This window comes from Macaca mulatta, chromosome 11 (assembly GCF_049350105.2).
Source record: "Macaca mulatta isolate MMU2019108-1 chromosome 11, T2T-MMU8v2.0, whole genome shotgun sequence".
NCBI lineage: Eukaryota > Metazoa > Chordata > Mammalia > Primates > Cercopithecidae > Macaca > Macaca mulatta.
Window position 1 is genome coordinate 15,328,343 of NC_133416.1, and position 27,458 is coordinate 15,355,800.

At 47.6% G+C, this 27,458-nt stretch overlaps 1 protein-coding gene across 6 annotated transcripts; it reads left to right on the plus strand.

Annotated features, from left to right (window-relative positions):
• Positions 1-5,747: 5,747 nt before the first annotated feature.
• GPRC5A (G protein-coupled receptor class C group 5 member A) lies at positions 5,748-27,234 on the plus strand. Of its 6 annotated transcripts, none has more exons than XM_077953656.1 (6): positions 6,297-6,437; positions 6,656-6,755; positions 16,523-16,701; positions 21,694-22,622; positions 25,657-25,715; positions 26,028-27,234. In XM_077953656.1, the coding sequence occupies exons 4-6, from the start codon at positions 21,701-21,703 to the stop codon at positions 26,112-26,114; spliced, it is 1,068 nt and encodes a 355-aa protein (XP_077809782.1). In that variant the 5' UTR covers positions 6,297-6,437; positions 6,656-6,755; positions 16,523-16,701; positions 21,694-21,700; the 3' UTR covers positions 26,115-27,234. The 6 variants fall into 6 exon arrangements, with proteins under 6 accessions (XP_077809785.1, XP_015006648.1, XP_015006652.1 ...); XM_077953657.1 differs by having other exon boundaries at positions 16,552-16,701; XM_077953659.1 differs by lacking the exon at positions 16,523-16,701 and having other exon boundaries at positions 5,748-6,437.
• Positions 27,235-27,458: the final 224 nt, after the last annotated feature.

The window sequence follows — 27,458 nt, forward strand, 5'->3', positions numbered from 1 at the left end:
CAAACAAACAAAGAAAAAAGAAAGTCTCCTGAGTGCTAGATGTAAATTACATTTGATGCTCACCACAACCCTGTGAATTCATTGTGGTGAGTGCCCTTTCCTTAGATGAGGAAATAAACCATGATGCTGTTGAGTAGGGTTCAGGCCACTTTTTCCTAACTCTAAGGTTCAAGTTCACTCCCAATTACTTCCTCTAGGTCAGGCAAAGGCTTTTAAGCAGCAAGAACCAGAAGAACAGACTGATTTATGAGGCCTGATAAAAAATGAGGCTGAGGTATGAGCCTTCCTAGCCGCTGGCTCCCCTCCCTGCCCTGAGGCAGCCTCAGACAGAGGGCGAGAGAAGTCGGGAGATTCACGGAGCGGGAAGGAGAATCCCACAACTGCATTGGGTTTCATGTCACTGAACCAGTCTGGGTACTTCATGGGATTCTCTAACCCAGGCTTGGGGTTACTGGTAGCCCCTCTCTGGTTTCAGCGTGGGGGCTTCGGTTTATGAATTTCCTTGGAATTAAGACCCTGGGAATGAGTGCAATCTTAAAGTCCATCCCAGAAAAGGTAAGGAAGGCTGAGCTGTAACCACGGCGTTTTTAAAATAGGCTGATAACAATGAGAGGCCCCCTGAGAGGCAGCGCTGGGGCTGGCCAGCCTGCTGACTGCAAGCGTTCCCTACAGACTGCATTCCGGGGCTTCAGGTGTCATCCCTCACTCTGCAGGCACGTGTTTGCCCTTTGCACATGCCACTCCTGTCCCCATTCCACCTGGGGGCGGGGGGAATGAAACCAAGGCATTGGAGATGAAGCCCTAGAGACTCCTGCTGTGCTAGGTGGACTCTTTTTAGCATGTCACATGCTGGCATATGCAAAAATTTCAAAGGTGTACATTTCAAAGGTGTGTTGTTGCCGTAACAAAGTACAAAAAACAGGGCAGCTTAAAACAGCAAAAACACGTATTGCCTCATAGTTGTAGAGGCTGCAAGTCCAAGATCAGGGTGTAGGCAGGGTGGGTTCCTTCTGGAGGTGCTGAGGGAGAAGCATCCCATGCCTTCCGTCTTGGGTTCCTCGGCTTGTGGCAGCATCACTCCAGACTCTGCCCCTGTCTTCCCAAGGCCTTCTCTGTGTGTCTATCTCCTCTGTGTCTCTGATCTCTCTTCCTATAAAGACACCAGTTATTGGATTTAGGGCCACAGGAATGGCTCTTTCTCTCACACATGGCATTATGACCATCCCTACTTCATGCCTTCAGTGCCCTTCTGCTTCTAAGATGAGTCTGGGGTTCTAGACTCAAGCTGGACACTGGACACTGGCCAGCTGCCTCTCTTCTTGTCCACACGTTGTGCTGAAACTTTCTTTTTTTTCTTAGAGTCTCACTCTGTTGTCCAATCTGGAGTGCAGTGGCACCATTATAGCTCACTGCAGCCTCGATCTCCTGGGCTCAAGTGATCCTCTTACCTTGGTCTCCTGAGTAGTTGAGACTACAGGTGTATGCTACCAGGCCTGGCTGATTTTTTTTATTTTTATTTTTGTAGAGATGAGGGTCTCACTGTGTTGCCTAGGCTGGTCTTGAACTCCTGGACTCAAGAAGTCTTCCTGCTTCAAAGTCTAGGATTACAGGTATGAGCCACTTTGCCTGGTCTGTGCTCACACTTTCTTAACAGGCAGGGCTGACACATGCCTCCGGGCATCCTGCCCCCTCTGCCTGAAATGCCCTTCCTTTTTTTTTTTTTTTTTTTTTTTTTGAGACGGACTCCCAGGCTGGAGTGCAGTGGCGCGATCTCGGCTCACTGCAAGCTCCGCCTCCCGGGTTCACGCCATTCTCCTGCCTCAGCCTCCCGAGTAGCTGGGACTACAGGCGCCCACAACCGCGCCCGGCTAATTTTTTGTATTTTTAGTAGAGACGGGGTTTCACCGTGGTCTCGATCTCCTGACCTTGTGATCCGCCCACCTCGGCCTCCCAGAGTGCTGGGATTACAGGCGTGAGCCACCGCGCCTGGCCGAAATGCCCTTCCTGATCCTTACCCCTCTTCACTTCTCCATCTGAAAAGCCTTAACTCATCCTTTAAGTTCCCCCTCCTCAGTAGGGGCTACTCTGAATTCTGGGGTGAGTATTGACTGCAGCTTTTTGTGCCTGACCGTGGTCCCTGTGCATTTTCCTCGTGTGACACCTAACACAATGCATTGCTTTTGTTTGATTACTGCCCATCTCTCCACCAGACTGAGCTTCTTTTTTTTTTTTTTTTTTTTTTTTTTTTTGAGACGGAGTCTCGCTCTGTCGCCCAGACTGGAGTGCAGTGGCCGGATCTTGGCTCACTGCAAGCTCCGCCTCCCGGGTTTACGCCATTCTCCTGCCTCAGCCTCCCGAGTAGCTGGGACTACAGGCGCCCGCCACCACGCCCAGCTACAGACTGAGCTTCTGAAAGGCAGTTTTCTTTTGATTCTCCAGCATAGTTACATAGAAGACCATCTATAGTTGCTAAATGACTCACTCAATAAATGGACATTCCCTTCAGAGGATAAAGATCGAGTATGATCTTTCTTCTACTTCTGTCGTATTCCCTATAATGTATGGTGCATAGGTGGCTCTCAGATGAGTCCAGTATTGTTTAGTGATTGAATGGAAGAACCATTATTAGCAGGAACCTGGTGGGAGCTGTGGCTCACTGACACTAGCAGCTTCAATAAAGTAATAACCTAAGGAAACAGAATTCCCTTCCGCCTTCCTCCTGCCAACTCAGCTACTTCTTATATGAGATTTAATTGAGGCCAGGGAGGGGAACAAGTAGCACCTTCCTCCTGCCAGTAAAAAAGCAAAGGGAGAGAAAGGGGAAGCCCTAGGCCTGAGATTCTGCAGCCAGGAATTCCAAGGCAGCATTAGGAAGGGGGTCAGGATCAGGACATTGGCAGAACTGTCTGTGTTCTTGCTTCATTCCTGCAATCAAGAGTGGGGTTCATGGTAGTGATGGTTGGTGGGTATCAGAAGGGAAGGGGTCAGCAGGGATTGAGTTCTGGGACTTCCTGAATGAGGCAGACCCAGGCCCATGATCTTGGGCCATAGGCCCCCTAACCCCTGCCCACACTTTGCTGGCCTTGGAGCTGAATGAAGGTCCTCTACATCATCAGACCAGCCTCTCTTTTTGGGGGAACAAGGCACCCTTATTGCAGGGCTCTCTCTTCTCCTCTCCTCATTTCCAGTCTGGTGAGCTTTCCTCTGTGTTGCTCAACAAAGCTACCTGTCACTTTCAACCGGGTGACACTCTAAGGATGATAACTAGAGTTGAGAGTGAAACACGGGTCTCCAGACCCCTGTCCTACTGTTTCTTTCATTGATTCCCAAGAACCCTCAACCTTGGTCTCCAGACCATTTTAACAGGATGAGAGACCTAGGAAGTGAATGATTCCATCTACTGGTCCAGTCTTTCTTCTCCTCTGGGGCATCTCAAAATCACTCAGATACCCCAGAAGCACTCAGCTGTTCCACCTGCCCTAGTCCTCCCTGTCTTCTTCCAGAGAGCCAGCCCCCAGGGACACAGGTGCAGGGCCGGGACTAGGAGAGGCACGCAAGGGGCCTAGAGCTCAAAATTTAAAGGGGCACCCATTCTTAAAGTTGTGGAGCGCCTCCTTGAACTCTGTGCTCTGGGTGTGTCATGGCCTCATCTAGTCCTGGCTTTGTGCAGGCAGGTGTCTCCGTAAAGGGATGGGAGGAGAACAAGAGATTACAAGGAGAGTAAAAAGAGAGTACTAAGAGGACAAGGTGGGACATCCAAAGTCAATGGCACTACTCAGGATGGCTTGAGCCCAGGAGTTGGAGGCTGTAGTGAGGTATGGTGGCCTGTGAATAGCCACTGCGCTCCAGCCTGGGAAACATAGTGAGACACTGTCTCTAAGAATAACAACAACAACAAACAAACAAACAAAGCCAATAGCAAAGTGAAGAACAATGACTGAAGACAGGTTTGGAACAAGCATCCCCACACATGCTCTCTCTGTCACACACCCTGGACCTGCCAGACAGACACCATCCAGAGAACAGTGAACAAAGGAAAGATCAAATACACTCACCACATTCTCATTAGGAGGACCTATGAGAATTAGATCCTCCTAATTAGGAGGACTCCTGGGGAGGGGGTGTAGAGATCCTAGCACTTTGGAAGACCAAGGCAGGAGGATGGCATGAACCCAGGAGTTTGAGACCAGCATGTGCAACACAGCAAGACCTTGTCTCTATAAATAATAAAAAGAATTACTTGGGAGGCTGAGGCTGGAAGATTGCTTGAGCCTGGGAGGTAAAGGCTTATAGTGAACCATGATGGTACCACTGCACTCCAGCGTGGGTGACAAAGTGAGAGTGTCTCAAACAAGATAAAAACAAACAAAAAAATTAGCCAGGTGTGGTAATGCACACGTGTGGTCCTAGGTACTTGGGAGGCTGAGGTGGAAGGATAGCTTGAATCTGGGTGATTGAGGCTGCATTGAGCCGATGGTGCCATTGTACTCCAGCCTGGGTGACAGTGAGACCTAGTCTAAAAAAAAAAAAAAAAAGAAAAAACCCCACAAAAAAATAAAAAATGTGGCTTATGTTTGTGGCTTGAATTATAGTTCTATTGTACAACGGTAGTCTAGTTCAACTTCCTCCTTGAACAGATGAGAACGCTGGGGTCCAGACAGAAGCCCTGACTTAGTGGAGGGCACACGCTATAAAACACTGTCATCTGCAGTCCCACCAATCTCTCAGTGCCCACCCCAACTCTGCCAGACACACCCCTGGGAGCCCTGGGTGTGAAAGGGGTAGACTCGCAGACCCCTGGGCTGCGCACCTCAAAGGAGGTGTTCCAACACTCAAGGCACTGCCTGTGTTTTTTTGGGAGTGAAGTAAAAACCTAACAACGGTGGGGTCACAGTCTCCAGTAGGTCACATTTTAAAAGCACTTTAGGCTCTGGAGACTTGGGGTGTGGGGAGAAATGGGGAGAAAGCTGGGGGGTCCTGGGTCTTCCCCCGTTTATTCATATGCAGAATAATCCAGATTAGTTTGCCAAGCCCGCTGATAACCACCTTAAAAGCAGAGTCCCTCCTACCTCCCGCGAGGCATGGGGTAGAACCTGGCCTGAGCCCTGACACAGGCGGGCAGCCACTCCAGGATTGTTTGACACGTAAACAAAGCCAAGTTTCGGTCCGATTGGCTTGATCCTGAAAGAGGAGTGGGCAGTGGAGTGAGGGGAAACCGGGCGCCAAAGCAAATTTCTTCATTTCATAATTTCATCTGGCGCCGCGTTCCATCAGCCTGCAGTGTGGAGGCTTTAGGAGAGGCAGTTAGAAAAGGAGAGGTACTTATCTCTCAGCCCCAGAGCAGCACTCGTGGTGCCTGTCTAGACTGTGACAGGTGGAGCTGCTGGGCTAACTACGGATCTGATGGGGAAGTTTTCCTTGACTTTCACGTGGCTTTGGCTGGGGAGCCCTGAGAAAGTGGCTGCCTCCTTTTTCTTTTTTTTTTTTTTTTTTTTTTTTTGAGACGGAGTCTCGCTCTGTCGCCCAGGCTGGAGTGCAGTGGCCGGATCTCAGCTCACTGCAAGCTCCGCCTCCCGGGTTCACGCCATTCTCCTGCCTCAGCCTCCCGAGTAGCTGGGACTACAGGCGCCCACAACCGCGCCCGGCTAATTTTTTGTATTTTTAGTAGAGACGGGGTTTCACCGTGGTCTCGATCTCCTGACCTTGTGATCCGCCCGCCTCGGCCTCCCAAAGTGCTGGGATTACAGGCGTGAGCCACCGCGCCCGGCCTGCCTCCTTTTTCTTAAGCCTGGCTTCCCATACGGCAGTGGCTGGGGGAGAGTGATGGAGAGAAAGGCTAAGCTAAGGGCCAAAGAAAGTGGAGGAAGGCTGGCTTGTCCCGCTGGACTTCACGGCGGAGCTGCTGCAATCTCGCAGGCTGGGCTCCTGCCCGAGGTGGACCCGAGTGCCTGCGGGGAGGCGGGTGTGGCTCCTCTGGGAGGTGACAGCTGGCGGGGCCCGTTCGGATCTGGTCTGCTCCGGCTCCCCTGTCGTAGCCGGCGCCCTGGAACCAGCGCATGAGCACGTCTCGGAGGAGTCCGATGCGCTGGGTAGGGCCGGGTGGTCACCCCCGCCCCGCTTCCAGGGGTGACTGTGCCTCTGACGTCAGATGGCTTTTGGGTCATTCCTTGGCACCAGGGCTTTATTTTCATAACAGCATGAAGTGCCGTGAAACTGGAATAGGCGTGTCCTCTGCCTCGACCCTCCCCCGCCCCTTGTCCCTCTGCTCACCCCTTGCTCCTTCCCTCCCTCCGGCGAGGGCCGCCTTTATAACAACTGCTCGGAGCGGGAGAGCGGGATAGCTGTCCGAGGGCGCCCCCAGCACTGAGGAGCTCGCCTGCTGCCCTCTTGCGCGCGGGAAGCGGCACCAAGTTCACGGCCAACGCCTGGGCGCTAGGGTAAGTGAGGCGCCGGGAGCGCAGAGTGCTCGGGCCTCTGGATTTAAATCGTCTGGGGAGAGCAGGGCCTTGGGAGGGGTGGGATAGAAGAGGAGAGAAATCTTGGCAATGGAATACAGTTGGCTATGAGAAGAAAATTCCCTAGGAAACCGTTCCTCTAGTTTAACAACTTAAATTTTTTTTTTTTTTTTTTTTTTTTTCCTTTGCGGGTTTCCCAGACTAAGATAGACGCGGAGAGCAAAGAGATGATCAGGGTAATAGTTTCTGCTCGGACACATTCTACAAACTTTGAGTAGGTGGAATCCGGCCAGGCAGGAGGTGAGCGGCTCTGGGATCACTCTGAAGGAAAAGAATAGAGGGAGAGAGATCTCAGAGGACCCAAAGGAACTGGGAGTGGAGGGGGAGTGGGAAACAAGGGGCAGGGGCAGGAGGGAGGACACGGTGACAGCTGCTACTTTACCCAGATACTGCAAAAAGCCTTTCTGAGTTTTGCGAATTAGATCTGGAAGCCCATCCCTTTTCTCTTGATGTGTGTGGCGGTCAGTTCCACTCTGGTGTCCCTTGAGTTGCTCAGGAACCTGGGACAGAAGGAAGTTGAATGCGCACTAAGAGCTCACCTTCCACCCACAACTTTATAGAAAGGACTTGGGAATAGCGTAGATGCTGTTCAATCTGGTCCCTTAAACGTCCTTGGGGAAGGCTGGCAAATAGCTTTATTTTATTTTATTTTATTTTTTGAGACCATCTTTCCCTCTTGTTGCCCAGGCTGGAGTGCAATGGCCTGATCTCAGCTCACCACCACCTCTGCCTCCTGGGTTCAAGCGATTTCCTGCCTCAGCCTCCTGAGTAGCTGGGATTACAGGCATGTGCCACCACACCTGGTTAATTTTGTATTTTTAGTAGAGACGGGGTTTCCCCATGTTGGTCAGGTTGGTCTCGAACTCCCGACCTCAGGTGATCCGCCTGCGTCAGCCTCCCAAAGTGCTAGGATTACAGGTGTGAGCCACCACGCCCGGCCACAAATAGCTTTAAACATCCATGGGAAAGGCTAGCACACAGCTCTAAACATCGATGGGAAAGGCTAGCCAACAGCTGAAACCTGTTCAGAATCAAGAAATTTGAAGGGCTTTCGATTCCTGACTTCTTTCCAGGCTGATTTTCTCCTCAGAGGCTTGTGTAAACAACACACCTGTTGAGGGGTTCGGCCGAATCAGCCACTGCTATGGGTTCATTCCTGAAGGGGAACACCAGTCACTTCAGATACAATGGGCTAGGGACCACCGGAGGGGTGAGGGCAAAGGGGGCATACAACCTCCAGGTTTGAATGCCGGTGTCTGCTAGGTGAGGGAAGGAATGAGGAGAAGGAATGGCCGGGAGGGGCGCTACCTGGGAGACAAGGGGCCCCTCCAAGGGTGTGGAGAGGTGAGTGCTTCAAGGGCAGAATAGAATGAGCAGAACCCTTTTGTTTCCTGGGAAGAGCTCTCAGCCTTGAGTCAGGAAGACTGATTTCTCCTCCCAGGTCCGCAGGAACAGGAAACTGTGATCAGCCAAGGGGCTGGGCCTGAGTTCCTCATAGGGATCTTGGGGAGGCCCCCAATTTCCTCTCCTGTGTTTAGATTCTAGCCCCTCTCTATCTGCACACGTCACCTTGGAAGTCCTCCTCAGAACTGGCTTTTTTTGTATTCTAGTCTTTAATGGTAATCAAAGACTACAAGGTATGAAGAACAATTTTGACGGCGTGATTTTATTCTTCTCATTCTGAGTCCGCTACTATTTAAAGTCCACAGATTAAGCTGAGGAATTCATATGGTGGTATAGTAAATAATAAATTGAATAGTATTTTTGCTTGAGGAGTCTTTGATTTCCTGAGTAGTTCAGGGTGTTAGTTTCTTTTGTTCTTATTTTTATTGCACTGTGGTCAGACTATATGGTCTGTACATTTCTTATTTTAGAATTCCAGATTTGCCTTTGTATTCTAAATCTGCTCATTTTTTGGCAAATGTTCCATTTGGCCCATGGACCATAGTTCCTATTAAGCAATCATAATAGAGTAGGGATGGCAAAATATGGTCCATGGACCAAATATGACCTATAGCCTCTTTTTGTAAATAAAGTGGTTTTTTTTTTTTTTTAATTGTTTTTGTTTTTTTTGAGATGGAGTCTCACTCTTATCTCCAGCCCTGGTTGGAGTGCAGTGATGAGATCTCAGCTCACTGCAACCTCCGCCTCCCTGGTTCAAGCCATTCTCCTGCCTCAGGCTCCCAAGTAGCTGGGATTACAGGCGCTCGCAACCATGCCTGGGTAATTTTTGTATTTTTAGTAGAGACGGGGTTTCACCATGTTGGCTAGACTGGACTCAAACTTCTGACCTCAGGTGATCTGCCTGCCTTGGCCTCCCAAAGTGCTGGGAGCATAGGCATAAGCCACCACCTGTAATCCACCATTTTACTGAAACACAGCAATGCTCATTTGTTTATGTATCATCTTTGCTGCTTTCATGCTACAAATGTGTGGCTTGCAGAGTCTAAATTGCTTCTAATCTGGCCCTTTACAGAAAATCTACGCTGATCACTGATATAGAGGATCTGAATTATATATGATTAGTAATGGAGATCTAATAAGATATGAAGACAGAGAATATTTCTATTAAAGTATCCATAGAACATTTACACAATTTTACCATGTTCTTATTCATATTGTATATTTTATCTTCAGTGTAGAGCATCCCTAATTATTGTAAAACAAGCTTTTTGGTCAATATAATGCCTTTTTACTTTAATTACAACTTTGTATGATATGAAAACCTCAACTTCTGCTTAATTATTTTACCTTGAATAACCTATTTAACTTTGTGTCTGACACATAATACTTATTAAATAAATATTACCTGTTAGTATTTCTTCTTTTTGAATTTATTTTCATTTCTTTCTGTTCTTTTGCTTTTAACTCTTGCGTATCTTTTTGTTTTAGGTTAGGTTCTTCTAGGTATGATATAGTTTAGTCTTTTTTTTTTTTTTTTTTTTTTGAGACAGAGTCTCGCTCTTGCCCAGGCTGGAGTGCAGTGGCGAGATCTGCAAGCTCCGCCTCCCGGGTTCACGCCATTCTCCTGCCTCAGCCTCCCGAGTAGCTGGGACTACAGGCGCCCACCACCATGCCCAGCTAATTTTTTTTTGTATTTTTAGTAGAGACGGGGTTTCCCTGTGTTAGCCAGGATGGTCTTGATCTCCTGACCTTGGGATCCGCCCACCTTGGCCTCCCAAAGTGCTGGGATTGCAGGCAGGAGCCACCGTGCCTGGCTTTTTTTTTTTTTTTTTTTTTTTTTTTTAAATAAAACAGTTACCATTTACATTTCTTGTAATAATAGTTTCTTGTTATTGTCATCTAATTTTAGGCCATATGGTTTGGTCATCTCCATCTCCTTCTGCATTACATAGTATATTTCATATTTTTAGATATACTAGGCAACTGAGTAGATGGTAGTGCCGTTCTCCAGGCTTGGAAAGATAAGCTTGTAAGGAGAGGTGATCAGTTTAGCTTTGAACTTGTTGGATCCAGTGAATATTACCCTTATGTATCAGAATAAGATATTTAAATGAAGGGATCTTTGAGAGCCTTAAGATAGTATACTAGTAGAGGGCTGGCGTGGTGGTTCACACCTGTAATCCCAGCACTTTGGGAGGCCAAAGCGGGCTGATCATGAGGTCAGCAGTTCAAGACCATCCTGGCTAACACAGTGAAACTCTGTCTCTACTAAAAATACAAAAAAAAAAAAAAAAAAAAAAAAAAATTAGCCAGACATAGTGGCAGATGCCTGTAGTTCCAGCTACTCTGGAGGCTGAGTCAGGAGAATGGTATGAACCTGGGAGGCGGAGCTTGCAGTGAGCCAAGATCCCATTGGGCAACAGAGTGAGCCAAAAAAAAAAAAAAAAAAAGTAGTATACTAGTAGAGGACTTCACTTTATTTTCCTATTTTCTGGAAATTTCATTTCTTTGAATTCTGGGCATAAGAGATTTAGAAGCTATACTCAAAATATTAAGCTTTATTTTTAAAAAATGATTTCCAGTATTTCACTTTACATTCACATTACTCAAGTCTACATGCTTTGTTTAGAGTGACAGGAAGATGGTAATACGCCTAGGGAACTACCTGGAAGTGTAGAAATTAGAATGAACACCGTGGTTATACTTGTTTTGATCTGTCTGTGGTGCTATCATGACTTATTTTCTCTCATTATTACATAGAAACTCAATTCATGTTATTCAGATGTTATTCATAAGTTATTGCCATGATTAATCCCTTTGATGTCATCAGAATTGGGATGGCTACCCAGAATAGGGGATCCTGGAGATTTCCCTGTAGTCACTTTGCATTTATAATTAACCCTTTATCAAGGACAGAGGGATTTCTGTGGGACTTCTCCCTTAAAAGAACTCAGCCTGAGTGGAAATATGAGGATTAACATCAGCACATATTTGTCTTCAAAAAATTTTCCTCGCCATTACTCACACTTGCTAATAAATAACTTGCTTTGGGTAAATATTCAGCACTCAGTCTTAGTCCAAAGCATTTGCTCAGCACTCACTGCATAGAGTACAGAGTAAGGGGGATACCAACAAATACAAGTTTGCTCTATTTTCTTAAGAAGCTTGTTTTCTGATAGGCAGCTCAGCACTGATATTAATTTGTAATATATAACACAGATATGGAAAAACTTGAGTGCCAAGAAATATTTAATTGTAAAAACTATGAAGAGATCAACACATTTAGAGTGCAATAGGATTTCAAGTCTAGGTGTGATGGCTCATGCCTGTAATCCTAGCACTTGGGGAGGCTGAGGCGGGTGGATCACTTGAGCCCAGGAGTTCGAGACCAGCTTGGCCAACATAGCAAAACACTGCCTCTACTAAAAATATAATAATTAGCCAGGTGTGGTGGCGCATGCTTGTAATCCAAGCTACTTAGGAGGTTGAGGCACAAGAATCACTTTAACCTGGGAGGCAGAGACTGCAGTGAGCTGAGATTGTGCCACTGCACTCCAGCCTGGGCGACAGAGCAAGACTTTGCCTTAAAAAAAAAAAAAAAGCTATAGGATTAATAGTAATAATAATAATAATTCAAAAAACTCATGATAGAGGTTAAATCTTGGGCAAAGTTTTGCAGAAATATGGTAAGTGGATCATAAACAGGAGGGAGAGGATCTTTCTGGTTAGGAGAATAATTCATGTGTTGAGGCAAAGAGCACAAGAAGACCTTAAATGAACCCAAATTCCCTTCCAGACGGAAAATACAGAACTCTAGGAAGATTTGCTTGCCTGGCATAGAGGTGGAGGGTTGCTTGTTTTAGAGACTTCTCAGCAAGCCAATGCTTTTGAATATATGGTGGTTTACATGGAGAGAGGTTGGGGTCAGGGAGAAAAGCTCTAGAGGTGATGACAGTGATTTAGAGGTGAAAAGGAGGATTGAATTACAATGATGACTACTCACGAAGAGCTATTCTTCCTGACCATGTGACACTGGACATGTACCTTACTCTCTCTCAGTTAGGTTTCTCACCTATAAAATGGGCTGTAGGAATGTTAAATGAGATAATGGTTGTAAAAGCATATAAATGACGGAACATGTGTAAAAAACACATAACTGCTCAGCATAGTGCCTGACTCATAATAGGACTTAGGAGGTGACCGTGGTTGTCATTATTCTTACTCATAATTACATCATGACTGTTATTACTACTGCCTGAATGTAGCAATTCGAGAATACAGAGAAAATGAACATGCTAGCAAGTCACACATTTTCAGAGCTGGGCTGGTGCAAAGACACATTTTGACAGAATGGGAGAAATCCCATAGGGAGGGAGAAATCTCATAGGAAGGAAGACAAAGTCAGTTTGTCTTTGCAAGGTTCCAGGCCCTAGGTAGCTGGGATTACACCTACTTGGGAGGCTGAGGCAGATGCTCTGGGAAGGACTGCATAGAATCAGCATGGGCAACCTTCCAGGCCTAGTCATAAGCAACTCTAGACACTTCCCATCTCTCTGGTCATGAAGAGGAGTCTCAGGTTAGAAACCCAAAGCGGGAGACTCATCACATGTTCACGTTTGTCCCTGCACAGTGGTCAGTGCTGTGTGTTAGTCAAGGTCACGTCTAGAGTCAACGCTGCTCCAGGAGCCTCTGGCTTTGTCCTTCAGGCGGGCAGTCCCCTGGTGTGCCTCTTCTTCCGACCCTTCAACCTTACCTCCAGCCCTGGCTTTTAGTTTGGATAGGAGTTTGTGGCACATATTCTTTTAATGACAGGAGATGGGGCAAGAGTGAGGATGAGGGGGAGAAAGAAAGATCTGGAAGTTTTGTACATGAAGCTCCCTATGTACGATGGGTGAACGGTGGAGCTGAACATGAGCTCAGACCACGTAGTTCAGCAGCGCGTCCTGCATTTTATAGATGAGAGGAGGCTTTGAGAGGTCAAGCGACTTACTTGTTCACACAGCCTGGCAGCTGAAGCCCCTTCTCCCTAAAGGGGAGGGGGAACAGAGGGCTTGGAGTTGAGCCCAAGAAGTGACTTATCCCTCATTTTCCTTTCCTCCCTATTCCTCTTGTTCTTATTCTTCCCTTCCCTCTCCCCCCCTGGTTTTTTAAAGCCTTTCTTTTGAGGCTGGGCATGGTGGCTCATGCCTGTATAATCCCAGCAATTTGGGAGGCCGAGGTGGGTAGATCATCTGATGTCGGGAGGTCGAGACCAGCCTGACCAACATGGAGAAACCCCATCTCTACTAAAAATACAAAATTAGCTGGGTATCTTGGCGCATGCCTGTAATCCCACCTAGTCGGGAGGCTGGGGCAGGAGAATCACTTGAACCTGGGAGGTGGAGGTTGCGGTGAGCTGAGATCATACCACTGTACTCCAGTCGGGGCAACAGCAGTAAAACTCTGTCTCAAAAAAAAAACAAAAAAACAAAAAACAACACCCCCCCCCAAAAAAAAACCCCAAAAAACACCTTTCTTTTATGCCTAGATTCATTCCAAAAGGGCTTAAGACAGCAACAAGTGATTCCAGGGTCTCAGCTGTGGGCATCTTTGTGTTACTGGATGGCTGTGTGTTAACTGTTAGCAGCTGGAATAAGTGAAGAGGGTCTCGTTCTAATATTCAAAGTCCTTTGCTCATGCCCATGGCCAGAGGCTACTCATGCTGAAACATTACCATCTCCCTCCAAAGTGCAGGGTTTAGTCACTGAGTACTGGGTGGAGCACATGACTGGATCCCAGTTAATCCCTTCCTGCTTACCAGTAAAACCTCAGGATTCATGCTTTCATGGGAGCCACCTGTGGCCACTAAGATAGGAGCGGGATGCCAACATGGCCAGGCGCTCCTAATCTCAGACCCAAAGTGCAATTTTTGGCAGCCCATGTGAGAAGGAGGGTGGGAGGAAGGGTGTTTAGACCTAAGGATAGCAGCCTGAGGGTTTGAGAGGAAACCAGGCGCAGCCCATCCTATCCTATCTCACGAACAGCCCGTCCTCCTCCTGACTCCCCTTACGCCACACACCGAGCGCCATTCTCTTGCTGCCTCATCCATTCTGGTTAGGTACTTACTGAGCATCAGGTGCTAGGCAAGTGGCTGGGGAGAGAGAACTTTTAATGACTCAGTCTCCAGTCTCCGCCTGCACAGAACCTTTGAGTCTAGAGGGAAACACAGACTTACTGACAGACTGGGTTGTGTAACAAGCGCTATGGAAGGAAAAGCTGAGAGTGTCTGAGAGTTTATGAGATGTGTGTCTCATCAGACTTGGGCATCAAAAAAACCAAAAAACAAAAAAACCATCCTGGAGGAAAGGACATCTAGTCAAGTGGAGGGGTGGGGTCCATTTGGTCTTTATAGGAGCAAGTTCTTTGTTGACTGGACTCTAGATCTCCCTTCCTTTGACTTTGGTTACAAATAATATCCAAACCACACCGCTAGTCTCATTCTCTTTTCTCCTTCCTGCTCCAACCCTTTGCTGCTCTCCCAGGCTGTTTCTCTAGCTCCAGACAGTTCATATTCCTAAATGCTGATTGCTTCTCTTTTCCCTCTCATACGCTGCTTTCTAGAAATCCTTTTCAGTTGTTCAGAAGCCTGTCCTTCTCTTCCAATCCCCTGGTGTCGTTCCCTTACGTGGGTCATTCTCTGGGCAACACGGTAACCTTTCAGTGCGGACTCGCTTATTAATAACTCCAGTGAGTTTTATTTTCCTCTGACTAAATTCAAAGTACTCAGAACATTTTAGACTTGTTAAGCAATCCCTGTCAGCTTAGGGATGGGGTGGGGGAGGCTAACAGAGGTATATTAAGAATGATAATTCCGGGCACGGTGGCTCACGCCTGTAATCCCAGCACTTTGGGAGGCCAAGACGGGCGGATCACGAGGTCAGGAGATCCAGACCATTCTGGCTAACGCGGTGAAACCCCGTCTCTACCAAAAAAATACAAAAAACTAGCCGGGCGAGGTGGCGGGCGCCTGTAGTCCCAGCTACCCGGGAGGCTGAGGCAGGAGAATGGCGTAAATCCGGGAGGCGGAGCTTGCAGTGAGCTGAGATCGCGCCACTGCTCTCCAGTCTGAGAGACACGGCAAGACTCCGTCTCAAAAAAAAAAAAAAAAAAAGAATGATTTCAAACTAATTAGTTATCCAGATTAAAAATTTACTAAGAAGGTTTTTTTTTTTTTTTAAAGACATTTGTGAGATAATTGGGAAATATGAATCCTAACTACATAGTTGATAATAAAGGATTCTTGTTAGTTATTAAAATATGGTTAAGAAGGAGTTTTTATATCTTTTAGAGAGACATTCTAGGCTGGACATAGGGGCTCACACCTGTAATCCCAGCACTTTGGGAGGCCGAGGGGGGAGGATCCTTTGAAGCCAGGAGTTTAAGACCAGCCTGGGGAACATAGCAAGACTCCATCTCTACAAAAAATAAAGATTAAAAACATTAGCCAGGTGTGGTGGCATGCACTTGTAGTTTCAGCTTCTTGGTGGGGTGCTGAGGTGGGAAGATACCTTGAGCCCAGGAAGTCAAGGCTCCAGTGAGCCACAGTCACACCACTGCACTCCACCCTGGGCGACAGAATGAGAACCTATCTCAAAAAGAAAAAAAAAAGGGCCGGGCACTGTGGCTCACGCCTGCACGCCTGTAATCCCAGCACTTTGGGAGGCCGAGTGGGGCGATCACCTGTGGTCAGGAGTTTGAGACCAGCCTGATCAATATGGAGAAACCCTGTCTCTACTGAAAATACAAAATTAGCTGGGTGTGGTGGTGCATGCCTGTAATCCCAGCTACTCAGGAGGCTGAGGAAGGAGAATCGCTTGAACCTGGGAGGTGGAGGTTGCGGTGAACTGAGATCATGCCACTGTACTCCAGTCTGGCAACAAGAGTGAAACTCTGCCTCAAAAAGAAAAAAAAAATACACATACTATTTATAGATAAAATTATATGGTGTCTGGGACTTGCTTAAAAATAGTCTAGGGAGTGGGGTAGGGGATGCAGATGAAACAAAATTGGCCATATAGGAATAATTTTTGAAATGAAGTGCTGGATACATGTGACTCTATTATAAAACTTTCTATAATGAAAGCAAGTTTTTTAAAAAAATGTTTAATATTTTAAAAATAGAGACATGGTCTTATTCTATCTCCCAGGCTGAAGTGCAGTGATGTGATCATAGCTCACTGCAGCCTCAAAATCCTGGGCTCAAGCAATCCTCCTACCTCAGCCTCTTGAGTAGCTGGGACTACAAGTGTGCCCCACTGCACCTGGCTAATTTTTACATTTTTATTTTTCTAGAGACAGTGGTCTCACCATCTTGCCCAGGCTGGTCTTGAACTCCTGGGCTCAAGAGATCGGCCCGCTTTGGTCTTCCAAAGTGCTAGGATTAAAGGCATGAGCCACTGCGCCTGGCCTAAATGTTTTAAAGCACTTCAAGAACTGTTTCTCCATTCCCGCTTGCATGATTGGGAGGTGGGAGGTGGAGGTGAAATTTGGGGAAATTGTTTACTTCTTCTCTTTACACCCGCTGCCATTGCTCTTGTTGGATCCTGGTCTGTGGGTGCTGTAAGACCCTGAGACACAGCACCCTCTTCCGCAGCTGCACAGGAAGAGGAGCCTGTAGCTTCTAGATGGGGGCTCTGCCTTATCGTCTGTCTGTCCAGTACCAGAACTGTTCTTGAGGCAAACACCACATCAATCTCTGTCAAGATTTAGAGTCATCAGGTTCAAAGTCCCTCATAACGACCAGGTAATTATGATTAACAGCTACTTGTCCACCAACAGTAATACCTGATGGGTGGGGAAGGAGCAGTTGGTAGGGAGGGGCAGGGAGAGGGAGAGATCAAAGGGAAGAGGGAAATACCTTTCCTGCTAGACATCGCCCTGGTGATTAATCTGCCGGGGTGTGGAGAGACTACAGTGAAGTGCACAGGGCCTGAGTTCCTTCCCCACGCAGCCCTTGAGTGAGGCAGTGTCTTCCTCTTCCACATTCACGGTGTAGCCTGGGAGAGCCCTCATACCTCCCCTTTCCCATGTCAAAGAGGGGATCAAAGAGGGGACATTTGTAGGCAAGGCGGATCAGAGTTGGGCGCTTGGATTGCAGGGGCTGCCGATATCTGAACCTCATTTGCCTTTTTCTCCTGTTTCTCGTTCTGCACTGCCCTGTAGAGGTATAGCCCATTCTTTGTGCTCTGCTGGTGGTAGCGATGGCTGTGGTGTAGATTCCAGGAGGCCAGACTGTGCAGGTGACAGACCCACTGTGAGGGAAGGTGGGGGGAGGCCCACGGCCATAGTGACAGGTGCCATCCGTCTCTCTCTTCTACTGTGGTAGGGAACGTGTCTGTTTCCCCCTTTACCACTGAGTGCTTAGAGCAGTGATCAGCACAGAGTGGTGCTCGGTAAATATCTGTTGAATGAATGACTACATACAATAAAGTTAAGCTTGGAGAGCCAAATTTATTAAAATTCAGGAAGATCTGGTGTCACTTTAACACACTATACATAATATTGTGATAATATATATTCATATGATATTCTTATGTGTATCATACATATTTATGCATATGCATATATTTTATATATGCATATATTATATATACATATGTGTATATTTTATATATACATATGTGTATATTTTATATATACATATACATGTGTATATTTTGCATGTATACATATACATATGTACAATCTTTTCCTACTTGCTATGTGAATTAAATAATTTTGGTAAGATGACTATCTCTTCTAACGGAAAAGATAATTTCGTGGGTTTTTTTTGTTTTTTTTTTTGAGACGGAGTTTCATTCTGTCGCCCAGGCTGGAGTGCAGTGGCATGATCCCTGCTTACTGTACCTCCGTCTCCTGGGTTCAAGCGATTCTTCTACCTCAGCCTTCCGAGTAGCTGGGATTACAGGTGCGTGCCACTATGCCCGGCTGATTTTTGTATTTTTAGTAGAGACAGGATTTCACCATGTTGGCCAGGCTGGTCTCAAACTCCCGACCTCAGGTGATCTGCCTGCCTCAGCCTCCCAAAGTGCTGGAATAATAGGCATGAGCCACTGTGCCCGGCCAAGAAGGTTGTTTTTTCTGCTCTAAGGAAAGAGGCAGGATTCAGTGGATGCTTCGTATCTTTTCCTGCTTCCCAACCCAGTTCTTCCTCTTGTTTTGAATTTCTTGCTGCATCATCTCTATCCCTCTTTAGGGCTGGAGGTGACCTCTGCGAGCCTTCTCTTCCTCTAACTCTGGCCTCTTTCCTGCCACACCATAGTTCTCTTCTAGTTCATTCAAAACTTTTTAATGCCACGTGAACAATCTCATTGGGAAACAAAAAAAACTCAAGAAAAAATATTCCATGCCCAAAAAGCATGGAACACAACAGAAAGAATAGTGTAGAAGACACTTAAAGAAGCAATAAAATAATTTGAATGACATTGTTGAGAAACTGGACCTAGAGCTATGTCTAGCCTTGTTGAAGCTCAACATCTTATTCGACATTGACTTTGGAATTTGCGAGCCACCTGTTTTGAGGAAATGGGGTCACTCCTTTCTCTTTTCCAATTTCCCAATTTATCTTCCCACTTGTGCCCTGAATCCTGAGGATTTAGATTTCCTAGGGGTATGCTCAAGGAGCTGGGTCTACAATTCACACGAAGGTTGTAGGGGCAGAGAAAGAAGCCTTTCACCTGACAGATTAAGGACAGATATATGGGAAGTAAACTGTTACACGGCCAGTGGATTGCTGATGATCCGAGTAAGTAGATTTCTCGCTTTGTAGATGGTCTATTACTGGGATTTCCTATCCTCCTGGGCTGAACTAGGAGGATGGAACCAGGGTCATAATGAGGCATCTGATGAGGGCAGGGATAGGGAGAGAGAGAAAGAGAGGTAGAGAGGAGAGAGAGAAGGATATCTCAGATCTCATTTTAAGGCTAATTTGAGAGGAGATACCTAGAGTACTTGAGAGCTTGGGTCCTGGCACTAGACGACCTGGATTCAGATCCTGGCTCTGCCATTTCCTGGTTGTATGATGTAGGGCATGTAACTTGACTTCTCTGCCTCAGTTTCCTCATCTGTAAAATAGGGATAATAGTTTTGCCTCATAGGGTTGCTATGAAATGAAGTAAGTAATGTATACATAGAGTGATTAGAAGTCAAAATTCGAGGCCGGGTGGGGTGACTCAACACCTGTAATCCCAGCACTTTGGGAGGCCGAGGCAGGAGGATGGCTTGAGCCCAGGAATTTGAGACCAGCCTGGGTAACATGGTGAAACCCCATCTCTACAAAAAAAATACAAAAATTAGCTGGGTGTGGTGGCGCATGCCTGTAGTCTCAGCTACTCAGGAGGCTGAGGTCAGGGGAGGATGGCTTGAGCCCAGGAGGTGGAGGTTGCAGTGAGTTGAGATCGCGCCACTGCACTCCAGCCTGGGTGACAGAGCGCGAGGCTCTGTTCCCCCCACCTCCCAAAAAAAGGAGTAAACATTGGAGCCATACTAAAAATTAGCATGTTAGCTATGAAGATTATTTTTTGTTTGATTACCTGCTGTTTATGTGCCATCCAGGACTTTCATCTTTACAGGTAGCCAATTTAGAGCTGGTTATGACAGACGAGACCCCTTTCATAATTTTTTGGAATTAATGGAGCCATCTTTATACATCTTAAGGAGGAGGCCGGGCACGGTGGCTCACACCTGTAATCCCAGCACTTTGGGAGGCTGAGGCGGGCGGATCGCCTGAGGTCGGGAGTTTAAGACCAGCCTGGCCTACATGCAGAAACCCCGTCTCTACTAAAAATACAAAATCAGCCGGACGTCGTGGCGCATGCCTGTAATCCCAGCTGCTCAGGAGGCTGAGGCAGGAGAATTGCTTGAACCTAGGAGACGGAGGTTGCGGTGAGCCAAGATTGTGCCATTGCACTCCAGCCTGGGCAAAAAGAGCGAAACTCCGTCTCCAAAAAAAAAAAAAAAAAAAAACCAAATCTTAAGGAGGAGGGGCAGAATCATTCTGAGACCACAGAGCCTAAGAAGAGGACGCAGCCACTGGCTCAGAAGGGAATGCTTGGCCTTCTTTTTTTTTTTTTTTTTTTTGAGACGGAGTCTCGCTCTGTCGCCCAGGCTGGAGTGCAGTGGCTGGATCTCGGCTCACTGCAAGCTCCGCCTCCCGGGTTCATGCCATTCTCCTGCCTCAGCCTCCCGAGTAGCTGGGACTACAGGCACCCGCCACCTCGCCCGGCTAGTTTTTTGTATTTTTTAGTAGAGATGGGGTTTCACCGTGTTAGCCAGGATGGTCTCGATCTCCTGACCTCGTGATCCACCCGTCTCGGCCTCCCAAAGTGCTGGGATTACAGGCTTGAGCCACCACGCCTGGCCATGCTTGGCCTTCTGTAGAAAAATCTACCATTCAGAGACCATCCTGGCGAACACGGTGAAACCCCATCTCTACTAAAAATACAAAAAAAAAAAAGTTAGCCAGGCGTGGTGGTGGCGTGGTACCAGCTCCTCGGGAGGCTGAGGCAGGAGAATCACTTGAACCCGGGAGGCGGAGCTTGCAGTGAGCCGAGATTGTGCCACTGCACTCCAGCCTGGGTGACAGAGCAAGACTCCATCTCAAAAAAAAAAAGAAAAATCTGCCATCCAGATGACTCCTCTTAACCATGAGAGACTAGGATGCTTACAAATAACTGGATCAGGGCCAAAGGTAGAGGCTGCGAAATTATGATTAAAGTGTTAACTTCAAGCTTAGATAGTTCCATGTTCACTAATTCCTAAGAAAACACTAGCAAAAAAAAATCAGGATCCCTGGCAGGTTATTTGTAATATATATATATATATTTCAAGAGACAGGGTCTTGCTCTGTTGCCCAGGCTGGGGTGCGGTGATGTGATCATTGCTCACTGCATCCTTGAACTCCTGGGCTCAAGTGATCTTCCCACCTCAGCCTTTTGAGTAGCTGGGACTACAGGTGCGTGCCACCATGCCCAGCTAATTTTTCTTTTCTTTTTTTTTTTTTTTTTGAGACGGAGTCTTGCTCTGTTGCCCAGGCTGGAGTGCAGTGGCCAGATCTCGGCTCACTGCAAGCTCCGCCTCCTGGGTTCACGCCATTCTCCTGCCTCAGCCTCCCGAGTAGCTGGGACTACAGGCGCCTGCCACCTCGCCCGGCTAGTTTTTTGTATTTTTTAGTAGAGACAGGGTTTCACCGTGTTAGCCAGGATGGTCTCGATCTCCTGACCTCGTGATCCGCCCGTCTTGGCCTCCCAAAGTGCTGGGATTACAGGCTTGAGCCACCGCGCCCGGCCCTAATTTTTCATATAAAGATGGAGTCTTGTTACATTGCCCAGTCTGGTCTCAAACTTCTGAGAGCAAATGATCCCATTGCCTCAGCCTCCCGAGGTGCTGGGATTATAGTAGCATGAGCCAACACCTCCAGCCCTGTGAGGTTTTTTGAAATTAAGCTTCAAAATACCTCTTCAGAGTGTTCAGGTTCTCTGGCTTTAAGGTAACTATTAAGATAGTTTAACTGGGGGAAGGGACACACGAGATTTCTTCCTGTTCTTCAACAGGTTTTAGAATTTACTACAGGAGATAGGGGAAAGTTAGTAGCTTTACTTAATGTAGTAAGCTCAAAGTCAAAACCCTGGCTAAACAGGCAAAATTCGTTTCCTAATCCTTTTTTAGTCTTCTATGTCTGAGGACTGTGTTAGGAGACTCACCACCTTCTCCCCACACCAACATTCCTTTTCTGCAGGTCCAGAATGGCTACAACAGTCCCTGATGGTTGCCACAGTGGCCTGATATCCAGGTACCACAGACTTTGTGATAAGGCTGAAGCTTGGGGCATCGTCCTAGAAACGCTGGCCGCAGCGGGGGTTGTGACCTCGGTGGCCTTCATGCTTGCTCTCCCACTCCTCGTCTGCAAGGTGCAGGACTCCAACAGGCGAAAAATGCTCCCGACTCAGTTTCTCTTCCTCCTGGGTGTGCTGGGCATCTTTGGCCTCACCTTCGCCTTCATCATCAGACTGGACGGGAGCACGGGGCCCACACGCTTCTTCCTCTTTGGGATCCTCTTCTCCATCTGCTTCTCCTGCCTGCTGGCTCATGCTCTCAATCTGACCCAGCTCGTCCGGGGGAGGAAGCCCCTCTCCCTGTTGGTGATTCTGGGTCTCGCCGTGGGCTTCAGCCTCGTCCAGGATGTCATCGCTATTGAATATATTGTCCTGACCATGAATAGGACCAACGTCAATGTCTTTTCTGAGCTTTCCGCTCCTCGTCGCAACGAAGACTTTGTCCTCCTGCTCATCTATGTCCTCTTCTTGATGGCGCTGACCTTCCTCATGTCCTCCTTCACCTTCTGTGGTTCCTTCACGGGCTGGAAGAGACATGGGGCCCACATCTACCTCACGATGCTCCTCTCCATTGCCATCTGGGTGGCCTGGATCACCCTGCTCATGCTTCCTGACTTTGACCGCAGGTGGGATGACACCATCCTCAGCTCTGCCTTGGCTGCCAATGGCTGGGTCTTCCTGTTGGCTTATGTTAGTCCTGAGTTTTGGCTGCTCACAAAGCAACGAAACCCCATGGATTATCCTGTTGAGGATTCTTTCTGTAAACCTCAACTCATGAAGAAGAGCTATGGTGTGGAGAACAGAGCCTACTCTCAAGAGGAAATCACTCAAGGTACAGACACAGCCTGGCTAGGCAGAGAATCCCTTGTAGAAAGGTGGGGGAGAATCATAGGATGTTATAACTGTAAGGAACATGCAAGATTTTCCAGATTATACTCTTGATAGACTAGGTAAGTTCCTTAAGGCTCAGATCTTTCTTAAAATCATCCAGCCTGTTAGAGACAAGTAGAACAAGAAGCTGGCCTCTGGATCTTTACTGAGTACTTTGTACAATTGGTGTAGACAGGGGAGAGCCCTCCTCACTTCCCCTTTCTTGTGGTGTAATTTCCTGTGGGGCAGAACACCTCAGAGCTTTCTGTGCATCAAAATAAGATGCAGCAAAGAAATAGAAAAGGGATAACGAGACAAATTCCCAGCAATAAGTAGGTGAGATTGTGTTTTTTGTAAAAGATAGCGAGGCATTCCTTCCAGAAATGTAGAGCCTTTGTAGATTTCAGTGCATGAAACCAAGCCATGATTTCCTGCAGTGATCACAGAGCAGAGAAGGGAGAAAGCCCTTTTATCACAAACCAGCAGGATGTCTTCTTAAAATTGGTAAGGATTCTGGTTTAGTGCAAAGAACCACATTTTTTTGTGTGTGCTTCTGGGCCCATGGGAAGGAACAGATCATAGCTGACATACAAGAATCAAATGATTCAGGCCAGGCATGGTGGCTCACGCCTGTAATCCTAGCACCCTGGGAGGCTGAGGTGGGAGGATTGCTTGAGCCCAGAAGTTTGAGACCAACTTGGGCAAAATAGCAAGACCTCATCTCTATTTAAAAAAAAAAAAAAAAAATCAAATGATTTTGCTCTTGTCTGGAGTTGTGAGAAGCCAGATATTCTCGTGTTGTTTTCATAAGCAAAAGAGGCTAAACTGATGGCCAGAAAGTGCCCCTGCTCATAGGGACCTAATCATTGGTCTCCAGGGTTACCCTGACCTTTATGTCTAATCACAGGGAGTGGGTGGTTTTGGGATAGGAATAAGGAACCTCCAAGGCCACGTTCTTAGCGCCAGCTAAAAATAGGTCTTTCCTTTGCTCTTAAGCCTGAGGTGTGGAACTTCCTGGTGCTACTCACTGCAACTGTGGTCCCTTTCTAGGGCACTTGGAAGTCTGAAGGGAGGTTATTGAACCACCCAGCCCCTCCTGTCTGTTCCGTGGCTTCACTCCATCACCTCACTCCTGGACTTCCTGTTCTCATTCACTGACGAGTCTTCCTTCCTTCATTCATTTTATGGACCACTGTCAGCTTTCTCCCTTAAAATGCTGCTCTGGCCTCCATGTTTTGCTGCTCACTTTCCTCCCTGGGTCCCATGATCCACCCCATCCCATCAAATCCTTCCTGAGCCCTTCCACAGTTGGAACCAACAACCTCTGAAGCTTTGCTCTCAGTCCAGATAAACCAAGTCACCGCGCTTTCCTGCCTGTGCCCGTGCTCCAGGTGTGTCTGTCCTCTGCCTGGCGTAGCTGTCTCCCTCTTCTGCCCTTCTCCAGGATCAGGCATTCCCTAGTTACCCCTGGTACTCATTCCACCCTGTGCATCTGTAGGACTTTGAAATGCTCTTATCAGTGTCTGTCTCATTGCATTGTTATTTATGGGCCTGTCATATGTTCCTCACTCTCCAGCGTCAGCTGCAAGGAGGGATCATTCTGGTTAATCCTTATGTGCTTCACGATCTCTTACATAAAGGTGTTTAAGTGTTTATTCAGCAAATTGGGCAGGTAAATTTGGTGGGAAATAAACGAATTGCTTTGAATTGCATTCATGATGATTGCATGTGTTTATCCTTCTTTCCCAAGCCTCTGATTTTCCCCAAATACACAGAAAACAGTTGCTCATCAATCCTGCTCTTCCCAAAGAAAATGATACAAATATGTACATATTTTCCTTGTCAGGCAGTTAAGGAAATAGGTAAATCCCCAGTGAGATTCACTGTAGGTACACCCCTGGCCAGATTTATATCTGAAATGACTGGTTTTTATGACTTTTCTTTTCTTTTCTTTTTTTTTTTTTGAGACGGAGTCTTGTTGTGTTGCCCAGGCTGGAGTGCAGTGGTGCGATCTCTACTCACTGCAAGCTCCGCCTCCTGGGTTCATGCAATTCTCCTACCTCAGCCTCCCAAGTAGCTGGGACTACAGTCTCCCACCACCACGCCCGGATAATTTTTTGTATTTTTAGTAGAGATGGGGTTTCACCATGTTGGCCAGGATGGTCTTGATCTCCTGACCTCGTGATCCGTCTGCCTCGGCCTCCGAAAGTGCTGGGATTACAGGCATGAGCCACCACGCCCGGCTTAATTTTTTGTATTTTTAGTAGAGACAGAGTTTCACCGCGTTAGCCAGGATGTTCTCGATCTCCTGACCTTGTGATCTGCCTGCTTCGGCCTCCCAAAGTGCTGGGATTACAGGCATGAGAGCCACCGTGCCCGGTTCATTTTCTTTTTTTTTTTTTTTTTTTTTTTTGAGACGGAGTCTCGCTGTGTCTCCCAGGCTGGAGTGCAGCAGTGGCGTGATCTCGGCTCACTGCAAGCTCCGCCTCCCGGGTTCATGCCATTCTCCCGCCTCAGCCTCCCGAGTAGCTGAGACTACAGGCGCCCGCCACCACGCCCGGCTAGTTTTTTGTATTTTTAGTAGAGACGGGGTTTCACTGTGTTAGCCAGGATAGTCTCGATCTCCTGACCTCGTGATCCACCCGTCTCGGCCTCCCAAAGTGCTGGGATTACAGGCTTGAGCCACCGCGCCCGGCCTCCAGTTCATTTTCAAATGTGCTTTTGAAATGGTCCTAGGATGAGGTGGGGCTCTGGTGAAGTTCTGAAAAAGGGTGTCCCTAGTCATTATAGTTATTCATTCATTCAACCACTATTGTGTTTGCTTTGTGCCTGGTCCTAGGCTTGGGGACCTAGTCTCTCTCCCTGCAAGAAACTTAAGGTCTGCTGGAGAGACAGGCAGTTAAATGGGCAAGATGTCACATTGTGATCAGTGATACAACGGGGTGAACACAGGTGGGGGCCCCAGTGCTTTCATTTCTCCTCTCCCTCTGTTTCAGGTTTTGAAGAGACAGGGGACACGCTCTATGCCCCCTATTCCACACATTTCCAGCTGCAGGTACGTGATTTTTTTTTCTCCCTCTTCGTCAAAGGCATTAGCCCCTCAGGAACACTGATCCTTTGGAAACAGGCGATATTGCCATTCTGATGGCCCCTAGATGGCCACTTGAAGGAATGATGGGTCTTCTTTCCTCTAATTGGCCTCATGGGGTTAGTGGGGAAGAAGGAGAGCTTGGCATAGAGAGGACTTGGGGGTGGGAGGCCTGGGAGAAGGGGAAGGAATTGAGACTCCTGCCCAGACTGGAGACCTGTTGAGATGGCAGGAACTGGAGTGGGTTTCACGATATGATTGTTTCTTTTTCATAACCAGCCTCCCCAAAAGGAATTCTCCATCCCACGAGCCCACGCTTGGCCGAGCCCTTACAATGACTACGGAGGAAAGAAAGAGGGCAGCTAACTCTGTCCTGAAGACTGGGACAAACACAGCTGGGCGGCAGATCCAGCGGGAGCTCAAAGGGATGTGGGCGAAATCTTGAGTCTTCTGAGAAAACTGTACAAGACGCTACGGGAAGAGCTTGCCTCCCTCCCACGTCAACCACAATTCTTCCATGCTGGGGCTGATGTGGACTAACACGACTCCAGTTCTTAGCGGCCTGTGGTGTTTTTTTTTCTTTTTCTCATCCTTAGCATACTTCTTTTAAGTGGGAGTCTCAGGCAACTCAAGTTTAGACCCTTACTCTTTTTGTTTGTTTTTTGAAACAGGATCTTGCTCTGTCACCCAGGCTTGAGTGCAGTGGTGTGATCACAGCCCACTGCAGCCTCGACCTCCCGTGCTCGAGCAGTCCTCCCATCTCCGCCTCCCAAAGTGCTGGGACTACAGGCATGAGCCACAGCTCCCGGCCTAGACCCTTACTCTTGCTGTTACTTTCCATGGACTAAAGGTCTGGTCATCTGAGCGCACGTTGGCTCACACAGCTCTAGGGGCCTGCTCCTCTAAGTCACAGTGGCTTTTGTGAGGATTGCTTGGCCCAGAGCAGACCTGCACATCTGAACAAAAACAGCACAGGCCTGTCTCTCAACCCACTGGCCTGAATCTACACTGGAACCAACTTGCTGGCACCCCCGCTCCCCAACCCTTCTTGCCTGGGTAGGCAAGGCTAAAAGATCACCCTACATTTACTCATCTCTCTGGTGCTGCCCCACATTGGGCCTCAGCAGCTCCCCAGCACCAATTCGCAGGTCACCTCTCTCTTCTTGCACCGTCCCCAGACTTGCTGTCAATTCCCAGATCTAATCTCCCCCTACGCTCTGCCAGGGATTGTTTCAGACCTCACTGGCCCAGGCCCAGTTGCTCCTTGTCAGGAGAATTTGCAGATCATTCTTACTCTAAATTCCTGGGGCTGATACTTCTCTGTCTTGCACCCCAGCCTCTGTAAATAGATTTACCGCATTCACGGCTGCATTCTGTAAGTGGGCGTGGTCTCCTAACAGAGGAGTGTTCATTGTGTAATAAGTTATTCACCTGAGTATGCAATAAAGATGTGGTGGCCACTCTTTCACGGTGGTGGCAGCAGTTACCAGTAGTGAGCATTAGACACTGGGGGAGAGAACACGGGCTGCCCTGCGAGCTTCATGTTGGAGCTGAAGTTCAAGTTCACTTCCTTTGGCTTTGTACTTGACCCTTCTTCATGTGTCTGTCCTGTTGCCTCTAAAACAAGTGTGTTTCCCCTAATTTTCGAGGTTGTCATTGGTGAGAGAGCCAGGATCGTCACGGGGCCTGAGGTTTTACTCCAGCAAGGCA

Bases quoted from the DNA above. Each gene is read 5' to 3' on its own strand.
- GPRC5A (XM_077953659.1), top strand. From the start codon at position 21,701: ATGGCTACAACAGTCCCTGATGGTTGCCACAGTGGCCTGATATCCAGG. The intron at 22,623-25,656 runs GTACAGACACAG...CCTCTGTTTCAG, and splicing joins TCAAGAGGAAATCACTCAAG to GTTTTGAAGAGACAGGGGAC. The intron at 25,716-26,027 runs GTACGTGATTTT...TTTCATAACCAG, and splicing joins CCACACATTTCCAGCTGCAG to CCTCCCCAAAAGGAATTCTC.